The sequence below is a fragment of the Pteropus vampyrus genome, unplaced genomic scaffold (genome assembly GCF_000151845.1).
Source record: "Pteropus vampyrus isolate Shadow unplaced genomic scaffold, Pvam_2.0 Scaffold171, whole genome shotgun sequence".
In the NCBI taxonomy this organism is placed as follows: domain Eukaryota; kingdom Metazoa; phylum Chordata; class Mammalia; order Chiroptera; family Pteropodidae; genus Pteropus; species Pteropus vampyrus.
Genome location: NW_011888952.1, coordinates 3,599,585 through 3,612,019, shown reverse-complemented (window position 1 = coordinate 3,612,019; position 12,435 = coordinate 3,599,585). Strand labels below are relative to the sequence as shown.

The 12,435-nt window shown below is 33.7% G+C and overlaps 1 protein-coding gene across 1 annotated transcript in view; it reads right to left on the bottom strand.

The window, feature by feature from the left end:
* The window catches only part of RAD18 (RAD18, E3 ubiquitin protein ligase), a 116,936-nt gene that overhangs the window by 68,989 nt on the left and 35,512 nt on the right, over positions 1 to 12,435 (bottom strand). Inside the window, exons 7-9 of the mRNA XM_011370651.2 lie at positions 9,448 to 9,785; positions 7,449 to 7,548; positions 2,892 to 3,076 (exon numbers count right to left, since the gene is read on the bottom strand). Coding sequence (XP_011368953.1) covers positions 2,892 to 3,076; positions 7,449 to 7,548; positions 9,448 to 9,785 — 623 coding nt within the window. The remainder of the gene's footprint in view (positions 1 to 2,891; positions 3,077 to 7,448; positions 7,549 to 9,447; positions 9,786 to 12,435) is intronic.

Here is a 12,435-nt window from a genome sequence, read left to right as displayed (position 1 = left end):
AAATTAGTAGCTGATAGATGGTCACAGGGATGGAGAGCGTGGCATAGGGAATGCATTTAGCATTAATGTTAACTAGGTGGAGGGTCAGGGGAGGGATCATTTTATGAACTATATAGATGTCTAACCAATGTACTGTATACTTGAAACTAATTAAAATAAATAAATAAAAATAAATAAAATAAAATCACACACCATACACACCCATAAATAAATAAGACACCACTTAAATTGTACTAAAAACATTAAGTACCTATGAATAAGTACTTAAAAATATAAAACCTTCATACTGAAAACTATAAAACATTACTGACAGAAATTAAAAATAAAGGAATAAACTAAATTCATGGATGGAAAAATTCAAATACTGAATAGATACCAACTTTCCCCAAACTGATCTATAGACTCAAATCATAATTCAAGCAGGTTTTTGTTACTTGTTGGAAATTTGTAAGCTTATTCCAAAATTTATATGTAAATGCAAAGGACCTAGAAAAACAAAAGCAATCTCAATAAACAACAAAGCTGGAGGAACTCCATTACCAGACAGCAGGATCTATTATAAATTACTTATGAAGTAAATAAGACAGTACACTACTGATAAATGACCGAATGAACATACTAATGTCCAGACCTACACATATACAATTAGCTGATTCTCAATCAAGACATACTGACAATTCAGTGAGGAAAGAATGGTTTTTCAATAAATAGTGCTGCATCGGTTGGTTATCCATATAGACAAAACAAAAGCATCTCGCCCATATGCTAAAATCAATTCCAGATAAATTGTAGTTCAAAATGTATAAGTAAAAATGATAAAACTTTTAGAAGAAAACTAGAGAAGATCCTCATGATCTTGTGGTAGGCAAGGACATAAAAAGAACATAAAAAGCACTAACCAAAAGGAAAAATGCAACAGATTGGATTATATTAAAATTCATAACTTCTTCTCAAATAAAGCCATTAAGAGTGAAAAGTTAAAATGAAAGAAGAGATTAAACATATATACATCCACAAAAATACAAGATCTGTATTCAGAAAATTTCATGTACTCCCACAAATAAATAAGAATAGATCCACAGCAAAGAAAAATTTGGCATAAAACTGAAACGTGTATTTCACCAAAGAGGATATCCCAAGGGCCAATAGCATATAAAAATGTGCTGAAAATTTTAAGTCATTAGGAAAATGCAAATTAAAACCATAATTAAATACTAACACAGATCCACTAAAATAGTCAAAATGGAAAACTGACTATACTAACACTGTCAAGGATGTGGACAAACTGTAACTCTAATAAGAGTATACAATGGTACTGAGTTTTTGGCTATATCAATGAAAGATGAACATGTGCAAATATATAACATAACAATTACACTCCTAGGTATATAATATCCAAAAAAAAAGTGTGCCTATATGCACAAAGAGACATGCAAAAGACTATTCACAGCAGCATAATTCTTAAGAGCCACAGAGTGAAAAAATCCAGATATCCATCAACCACTGAATGGACAGCGAAATATATTTATACATTAGAATATTCTTATAGCAACAAAAATGAAAAAAAAATCACAATTGTACACAAAAATATGGATGAATCATAAACATAACATTGCACAAATAAAGCCAGACTCAAAAGTTATTTATTATTCCATTTACATAAAGATCAAATATAGGCAAATGAATACACAGTGTTACAAGTCACCTGCGAGAATGAAGGCAGTAGTGATTGGGAGTGGGGAGGACAGGGGCTTCTAGGATGCTGGCAGTGCTCTGAATAGTGGTTACAAAGGCATAGCCTCTCTGTGAAATTTACTTTGTGATAATTTACCAAACAATATGCTTATAATTTGTATACTTTTGTTTGCATATTATACTTAAATTTTCAAAAAATTAGGCAATTCTATATATACTAATAATTGAAGGAACACCAAAATACGCGTGTGGTTAAAAAGGACAAATTATTAGTGTGTAGTCATGCGCTGCTTAACTACAGGGATACATTTTGAGAAATGTGTCATTAGGCAATTTTGTCCTTGTGCGAACATGATAGAGTACACTTTCACAAACCTAAATGATATAACCTACTGTACACCTATATGGTATATACAGCCTATTGACCCTAGGCTACAAGTCTGTACAGCATGTTACTGTACTAAATACTCTAGGCAACTGTAACTAACATGATAGTAAGTATATGTGTAGCATGTTCTACTATAATTTTACAATGATGAGTAGGACATCACTAGATAATGGGAACTTTTCACCTCCATTATAATCTTACAGGACCACTGTCCTATCTGTAATCTGTTGTTGACTGACAGTCATTATGCAGCATACAACTATATAATACTAATAATTTTATAAAAACAATGATAAAGGACTATGTGTATAAAAATCATACTGGAACATTTATTGAAAGCTCAGCTACTTGCTCAAGTATTGTACTAGGCACTTTACATGCATTTTATCATTTATTCCTCTCAAAAACATTATAAAGTAGATAATATTATAACTCTTATTTTATGGATGAGAAAACTGAGATAATAAGGAACTTGCCCAAAGTCACCCAATAATACAGCTGCAGAATTGGGATTATAAACCAGGCTCTAGGTCAACTCTTCGTCCCACACTAAGTCTGGAAAGACATATAAGAAACTGGCAGCCGTGACTGCTTCTAAGAAGGGAATGGGGACTAAGAGATTGGCTGAGAGAAAGGCTGGCTTATCATAGTAGACTCAAGGTATCTTTTGAATGAATACATTTGCACGTCTTACCTATTATCAAAATGTATTTATTTAAAAATTTTTTTCCTATGGTTTATAATCCCTGAGTTAAACAAAACTGCTTTATCCAGATAACAAGCATAACTCATTGTTTTATTACTTTACCTGATTTAGGATGCAAAGCATCACACTGGGCATTGTACATGTGTACAAATTCTTGGTGCCTTTTAATGAGCTGTTGTTTATTTCCTTGAATAGATAATCCATATTGTTTTAGCTTTTTCTTTAAATCGCGATCTGAGAGCAAGTTATAGACAGTTTTGGGCAGCGGTTTCCTTTTGTGAACAGAACTGAAAAGGAAAAGGGATCATTGAGGGTTATTTTGAATTAGCAAATGCTTTTCATGTAAAACAGTAATTTATCTTCTGACTCAATACCAGGATGACTGGGAGAACAGAACCATTAATATACAAATGGGAAAGAAAAGAATGAAACTGACAGATAAAACTGACAGTGTTCAACATGATGCATGTGAGGTGCCAGTGGGGCATTAGAGGTATCTCGGTGGAAGCCAAAACTTAAGAGAAACTGAGGTCTCAGAAAGTGGTCAGTCCTAAAGAAGCAGACTTAGAACTCACACAGAAGGTTTGTGGACTAAATACTATGAGAATTTCACTTAGAATCACACTTACGTAAATTTTTTATGGAGCACTTTTATGGTCTATTGTAATTCAATTCTCCACCTCTTTAAAGCATGCTTTTTCTAAAATTTGCCCATGGTTTCCACGCAAAATCTCTGTCAAAACCAGTTATCTCAGATGGTTAGAAAACAAATGCTACTGAGTGTTAAGCTATAGACTTAATATTATCATATATAGCTTCTCTAGAAAAAGTTGATCCACGGGCAAAACTGCCTCCTCAAACCCAAGGTAATCATTCTGCAAAAGCACTAGATGAAATAAAAGACCTGTTAGGATGATTAGCTTTACCAAACTCATTACCATCAATGAAAAAAGAATTCAGAAAGTTGACAGATACATGGTATTCTTGTGGCATCACCTTCAAAGAATACAATTGAAGACAATACCAAAAAACTCAACAGTATTTTGTTCTCTTCAATTTTAATTAATTATATTAACAAATATATACGACATTAAAAGAAATGTATTAGCAAAATCACCACCTGGCTCTTCAATCTATTTATATAATTAATATACTGATAAACACTAAGCTATAATTATAAGTAAACAAAGTCCTATTAAATGACTTTCTTCTACTCCTTCGAAAACACCAGTTAATAAACATTATTTGTTAAAATGGAAGAAAAGTCAGATACCTAAGGGTATCAATGACTTGAGACAATTTATAACAGAAACTCTTTACTGAGTGTATCACCTGACTCAATGCTATGGCAATTGGGTGCTTAATAAGTAATTATTCAAGGTATTCTTTACAATTATAATAATTCTAAAATGAAAATATCAAAGGTTCAGGTAAAAATTAATAAAAATTTGAAAGCAATAGGCTTATCCAAAAAGCAACATTTTATAAAAGACTTCCATATAACTGTTCACAAAAGGCCAGGCTACTCAGACTTTAGTATATTTCAGAATCTCCTGGAGAACTTATTTAAAATGCAGATTCTCAGTCACTTCTCCACACCATCCCCTAAAGTGTTCTGAAGTGGAGACCTAAAATCTATATTAACAGGGTAAATCTGATGAAAATGGTAGAGACCATACTGAGAGAAATAGTACAGCTGAATACAGGCTGGGGAAAAAACCAGACATTTCTCTATTAACCACTAATGCCATTCCATGGCTAAATTTTTTCTTTTATGCTCTATTAATAAAGTCTAAAGGCCAGAGATAACTATTTAACTACAGAAAGACCTGCAAACCCTCAATAGATTACATTTTTCTGAAAATTGCTCTTCTTATAATGACATTGAACTCAGCAAGACTGAGGAGGTTATAGCTAAATAAAATCACAGTAGGTAGCCAGAGCTAAAACATTTTGTAGGAGTTTATACAAGCATATTGCAAGGAACAATTCATTAAGTTTGTATGTCTAAAACGTTTATTTTATCAAGGACAGATGACTATGAAGTTCTAATGGAAAACTGTACTGGTCACTGCATTTACAATGAAAAGCACCAGCAGAAATCAGTAATTTCTATCAAAAATTTTAAAATATAAAAGCCTGATAAATGTTTTCCAAAACATGAAAATTACATTGATCTTTCTTCCATGATTTAGTGAAACTGAGTAATACCATTAAGGTCTTCAAAATCTGAAGATATCAAAAGGGAGAGTATTCTGTGAATCAACTCTGATATGAATCTATATATAATGCGTTAAGGGTTGTCATCCATATAGAGGAAATAGCCTATTAAGGTGCTGTGACGAAAATTTTTGTAAATGTCAGAGACTCTTTTAGGTGACCAGACCCCAGGAACAGGATATAACTTCTTTATAGAGAAATATAGTTCAGTGTTTCCCTAAATGTTATCTTCACGAACACTAGTTTTACAAAATGTGAGTTATGAGGACAAAAGATTTTGGAGTCAAATTTAGGGATTACTGAATTAAAGAAAATCCAACAATTATCTTTAATGTAGGACTTCTCAGAGCCGAGTTTTCAATACATTAATTTGTACAGTCAATCTTTCCCTAAGAGAGACATACAGTATGCAGTGCTTCTAAGTCGTGCAATAGAGAAACTGACAGGACTATAGCATTCCGTGGAGTATGATTTGGAACCACTACTGGAACTTGAACTTAATTATACATGAAGGAGTATATCTCTAGAGTAATTGATAGAATTAAATGTGTCAGAAGAAATATAATGAATGCATCTAGAAAAAGAGCAGTCCACGCAAGATATCAGTGCTGATTTCTTACTCTTCAAGGAGAAAATGCTCAGCTTTTATATACCCAACTTTTTCTTTAGAAAGAAACATTTCTAAAGAGAAATGCAGGTCATCAGATTCTCATGGCTTATGGAAAAAATCCTCAGGATGATCTAGTTTCATTTATTCCAAAATTCAACTAAGCAACCTAAAAAAATCTAAATTTTATTCTCATCAACAAATTTTCCCACTAGAAGAGAGTGCTGTACACACAAGACTCCACAGGGATCTGTTGCAGGGATCTGTGGAGGCATCTTGGGGCCTAAAGGCCCTATGGATAATAGGCAGGGACAAAGAGGGAGTGGGGAAGTCAGGCAGAGCAGCATTATCCCCAGGTCCTCCATCTCTACTTTCATGCAACAGAGCCAATTTTATCTATTTTATATGTTATGCTTCACTATACAATTTCACTTGAAAAAAAAAAGGTTTGCTAGAAGAAAAATGTTAACTCTCAAGCTAAAAGTACTATGATAAGAACTGTCAATACTCCCCACTGTAAATTAATAAAGCATCATTGTTCTTTACATGTTAGCTTTTGTAAGTTATAACAGCACAATTCTGTCTCTCAAAACCTGAATTCACTCCAAATTTATTCATAAAAATTAAGTGACACCATTTTATCTTTAATCACAAAAATAATAATAATAATAAAAGGCCCTGCCTTATTATCATGGTTTTTAGAAAATACTCTTTGAAATCCTTCAAAACAGACCAAACATAAGAGCCAACCATTCTATGCATCTCCACTTTCCAGATACCAGTTTCTCTCCTCTCCTTTGTGAAATCTCTCTGATTATCACCTGTTCTCTCCCTCTCCCCTTCTGCTTCAGAAGAAGGGTTCCTTCTACACGTCAAGGATAACTTCATTACTGGACTCTTCATCTCTTACACTCCCAACCTTGTTCCATCTATTATTTGCTCTCTCCCTGGAGACAGTAGAAGGAGAAAGATGGAAGGCTTAAACAATTTGTTTTAAAAAATAAAATCTTCCTTGATTTTGATGCTTACTTCTTCCCCAAACTACCATCTCATCTCTCTTCTTTCCTTCATCACCAGACTCCTCTAATTTGGGGCTTCTGCTTCTTTATTATCTTCATTAACCACAGATTCCTTAACACTCTGCAATTTAACTTTGACAAAAATTTCATTCCTAAACAACTTATATGTATAACAATAATGGCCACTGTAATAAATGACTTTGATGTATACGGGATGCAAAATAGAAGTCTGGGAGCAAACACTGAGTTGACGACTTAGTTCTGTCACCTGGGTGGTTGAGGGCTGTGGGCGGAGGCCATTCCATTTCATACGTACCCTTTGGTACCTTTTAATGTCATATGTATGTAATTGCCTATTCGGAAAAAAATTTTTTGAAAAAGCTTTGACTTAAAATTTGTAAAAACTTTATTTTAAATGTCTGAGCACCTTAAGAACCAAAGAAAGATGTGGTATGCTCTATACTCAGTCTAACCTTACGTTCTTTGGCCAAGGGTCTTTATCATAGCTCTAAAATTCTAAGAGAAGAAAACAAGTTAAAAAAGAATCCTAAATCACTATTTTTTTGTTAAGTCAAACTTTATTAGTAGTTAAATTCAATACAGTTAATTATATTTGGCAAAGTGGGAGGTGAGGAAAGAACAAGGAGAGGGAATGGAAGAGTTGATTATCAAGATTTAAGGAATGAGCAAGTGGGAGAGAGATTCTGACAACTGATCACTAAGATAAAAGGAATATATTTTTTTGCCTCAAGTTTATCAAGCACAAGAGGCACCTAACTAAAGTAGCTCAATGGTTATGCTTAACTTTCTTACCTTCTGAGGCTTTCCTTCTTCTCTTCACGTGATAAACAGTTGTCTAAGTGCGTATTAATGTGATTTTCTGGAATGTTAACCCCGCAAACAGGACAGTCCACTGTATTTTTTTAAAAAAAGAGAGATTTTATTGTTTGTAGAATGGGCAAAAATAATGTAACATGGCATCTTTCAGAAATTAAGGTAAAAAATAGAATCCCAAACTTAACATGCACTTAGGAAAGCAGAAGAGAAAAATGATGACACTTGAGGGCACCATGAGTAGGACAAATTGGTTACTGGACAATGACTAAATTGTAGGAAGTCACATAATTCAAATCCTGGGCCTAGAGGAAGAGATTGCAAAGAAGTCTTGAAATTTGTTTATTAGAAAAAGCTTTGGTAAAGTCTTTTTCCACCAACATGTGACTAAACTATAAAGCTAATCTTAGGTTTTCCCAAGTCTTAGGAGCCACCCACCCATGTTTAGTGCGAAAGCGATCATAACAACCTGAGTAAGGCCTACTCGGCTGGGAGCAGGGTGGAGGAGGTGGTGGTGGTGTAGCTAGATCAAAGCGTTTATTAATTTGGGCCGGTTAAAGCTCAATTTTTCAATAATTACAAATTTGTTAATTTAGCTCTTGTTTATAATTATAAATGTAGTGTTAAAATGAGGAAACTCAATCATTCTCAAACTGTTTCATGTAACTGCAGGGATCTGTGGAGGTATCTTGGGGCCTAGGGGCCACCATGGATAATAAGCAGGAACAGAACGGTAGAGCAACACAATCCCCAGGCCCACCGTTTCTAATGCAGCAGGGCCTATTTCATCTCTTTTATATGTTCATTGTAAGATTTCATTTGAAAAATGGTTCTGTTAAGGGAAAAATTTTAACTATCAAGCTAAAAACACTACAATAAGAACTGTGAATTAATAGATTGACCAAAGATAAGGTATAGTAGGAAATGCAAGTAAACTCTACACATCCTTATGAAATTTAAACACTTGAATACTAATAAACTTATTTCTATCTAAATTTAATAAGTATTAATAGTCTTGTACTGTGTGTGGTATGAGTATACCAACGATATCTAAGACACAGTTTCTGCCTAAAAGGTGCTCTGAACTTCACCGGCAGAAAAAGACATGAAACAGAAAGTTAAACGATCTGACCTACTTATCAAAAAGTTAAACACATTGCACACAAATAGTCCAGAAAACAAATGTTGTACCATTTTAATGATGTGAGCTACCAACATTACCTAACATAACCAAAGAGTGGTTAGAATCTGGATAGTTTAAAAGGCAGAACACAGGTCATCAAATATTGTAAGAAAAGGGCTAGGTAGTAAAGGTTTTAGGCTTTGTGGGCCAGATAATCTCTATCATAATTATTCAACTCTGCCATGTGGTATTAAAGCAGCCATGACAACATGTAATGTTCCAGGGAACCCTTATTTTCAAAAATAGGGGACAAGCCAAACTTGGCCTGCAAGTTGTAGGTTTCCAATCCCTGGGTGTGTTGAAGGCATAGTGGGAAGATCAGCTTGGCTAGAGCAGAAGGACTTTTGAGAAGGAGAGGTGAGAAATAAGTTTGGACAGCTAGGGTAGGGGTCAAATTGTCTTAGGATGTAAATGTCAGTCAGAACAGCTTGGAAGTTTTCAAATAGTACAATAAGACACAAAGAGCTCTTTAAGATTAAACTAGAACTAATATGAAGGATGAGGGGGGAAATTAAAAGCTGAAAAATAGAAAGCTACTGTCATACTCAAAATATAAACTATTTAAAATTACTTCATTTTTGCAGCAATCAGCCTGAATTCCCATTCTATGTGAGAAAACAAACATATCTAGAAGCACTGCCTACATCAATCTCTGAGACTGCTATAAGGTAAAATCTGGTTTACCCTTTCCTAAAGCCCTCCCCTCCATAGATACTGCTTATTTATCCTGATGTCATGTGGGATGAGAGGATAACCATTAAGTAAGGAAATACACATGTGAAAATACTCTCCTACCTTTAGCAACTTGTTTCAAAGTTGATGTAGAGGGTGCCTCAGGAACCTTAGCATTGGCGATGCCTGGAGCTGTCTTTAATACAGAAGGTGTCTCTTTGGTCTTTACAGAAGTGCTGACCTCTTTTCGAGGGCTGAATTTGCTTTCATTCTCTTTTAGCAAAAACTGTGATGTAGAACCATCAGTTTCTCTGATCAAGAAATTCTCCATTAACTTGCTTCCTTGCTGTAAAGAATGTCTGAAGGCTACAGGACTGTGTACTTTGGCAGCAAGGTTCTTTGAAGAGGATGAAGCAGAAGAAATGGGTGATGACTCTAAGGCAAACTGCAACAAATGATTCCTTGAAGAACAAAACACATAACAGACAAGTAAGATATCAAGTTATGTATAATATCAAGTTAACTGACACAAGCTGTTTATTACTCAATTAACGCTTAATTCTATGAAATACAGAACTTATTCTATACTGACAACCAAACCAAAGTGTTTCTTCTAGAATAAAATACAAAGCAATATATCTGACTTTAAAAAGCAGTTAATTTGTTTATAGAAGAAAATGGAGAAACTTCAGATTCTGGTGATAGAGAACAGGTGGGATGAGATTTACTCTCCAATCATAAATAACTTTAAAATCTGGACAAAATATATCCAACAACTGTTTGTAGGCATGGGTTATAATTAACACAAGGCAGCGATCCCTGAGAGAGAAGAGAAACATGAAGTGATCCAATATTCTCCCAAGAATTTCCCCTAAAAGAATTTTCAGGGAGTTGGGTATTGAACTGAAGTCAAAACAGAGACCAGTGATCTCAGTTGGCAGAGGGAAAAGAGATCAGAGTCTAGGCAAAGGTGGCTACGATTGGAAGGACAAGATGCTGGACAGGGGGTAGCCACAAAGAGGAAACCCCAGAAGTCTGCTTAGAAAATCTCGTCAATTTCTGATCATCTCCAGGACTGTACAAGCATAAAACAAAAATAGGAGACCTGGTAGGAGGCAGATTCCTGGGAAGCTGAGATTCCAAAGATGAGTGCTAAAAAAATGCTGGGAGTTTGAGCCCAGCTAAAGCTGAGAAACCTTGGTGAAGACCCTAGATATTCAGCTGTAACCTCACAAAGGCCACACTTTTGGAAGAAGAATCATACTCTAGAAATATAAACAAAACTGAAAAAATCAGACCTAATAAAACATTAAACCAGGCCAAGACAGAATAAAAATGAAGAGCTGGTAATCATCAGAACAAAACTATCTATCATCAGAACAAAATTCAACATCTTTCAAAGAAAAGATAATTCACAGCCCCTATAATATTTTTCATAATGTTCAATGCATAATTAAAAATTACTAGACATGCAAAGAAGAAAAAGTAGCCACTAATCAAGAGATAAAATAGTCAATGAAAGTAGATCCAGAGGTGATCCAAAGAGTGGCATTAGAAGATAACTATGATGAATGTTAAAGAAAAAAGATGAAAATCCAGACAAATCGATAAAAAGATAGTGTAGTAAAAGAGGGAATTAAAAACCATCCCAAGAAGGATAAGGCAAAGCAAATGTAACCTAGTCATATCTTAATCAAACTGCTGAAAAATCAAAATTAAAGAGAAAATCTTATGAACGACCATGTCTTACTACCTCTAAGACATGGTTTCTCAATCTTGGCACTACTGACACTTTAAGTCTGATCATTTTTTTGTAATAAACTGTTCTGTGCATTGTAGAAAGCTTAGAAGAAACTACAGCACCTGTCAAACGGGATTATTGAAAAATAAGATACAATTATATACTGTTTAAAAGAAAATACTTTAAATACAAAGACCTAAGAAGGTTGAAAATAAAACAATGGGAAAAGATGTACCATGCAAACACTAACCAAAAGAAAGCTAATGGGGCAACATTAACAGCAGACAAAATAGATTTTAAGGCAAAATGTACTATGAGAGAAAAAGAAGGACATCTCATTTTGGCAAAATGACTAATTTACTTAGAAGCCATAAAAATCATAAATTATATTCACTTAATAACACGGCTTCAAAATATATAAGGCAAAACCGGATAAAACTAAAATAGCCAATCCACAATATTTGGTGTAAATAATGGTGCATATAAATATAAACACATCTCTCTAACAGAATAGACAGAAATCAGTAAGGACACAGAAGATCTGAACTAACTCAATTAATTAAACTGATGTAATTAACAAATAAAAAGATTACATCTAACAAATGTAGAATGCACATTCTTTTCGAGTATACATGGCACATTTACCAACATAGACCATGTTCTGGGCCATAAAGCAAGCTTCAACAAACTTTCATTGACTGAAATAATTCAATGTATCTTTTCTGACCATTGTGAATTCACATTAAACTCAATAACAGAAAAGTAACTAGACTATCTCCAAATGTTAAAAAATTAAGCATCATATCACACTTCTAAATAACCCCACAGGTCAAATAACAATGAAGATTGGAAAATATTCTGAGTTGAATGATAGCATGAGCGTTTGCTAAAACAATCCTAGAGACCAAATTATAACTTAATAGAAAAACTGAAAATCAACATTCTAAGCTTTCAACTTATAAGGTTAAGAAATGAACAGCAAATTAATTATACCCAAATAAGTAAATAAATAACAACAGACATTAGTGAAATAGAAAATAGGCATAAAAAAGAAAATGTACATAGCAAAAAGCTGGTTCTCTGAAAAAAATTCAAAAAAATTAGTAAACTCTACCAAGACTGAAAAAAAAATGAGTGAAAATACAAATTACAAAAACAAAGAATTAAAAGAAGACATCATTACAAATCTTACAGAAAATAAAAGATAATAAAAAGAAATTATGAATACTTTATACCAATAAATTTGAAATTTTAGACAAAATAGATAAACTCCTTGAAAAACACTACTCATCAACACCAACAAAGAAAGAAACAGAAAACCTGAAGAGTAGTATTATTAAAGAAATTGAGCTGTAATTAAAAACCTTCCA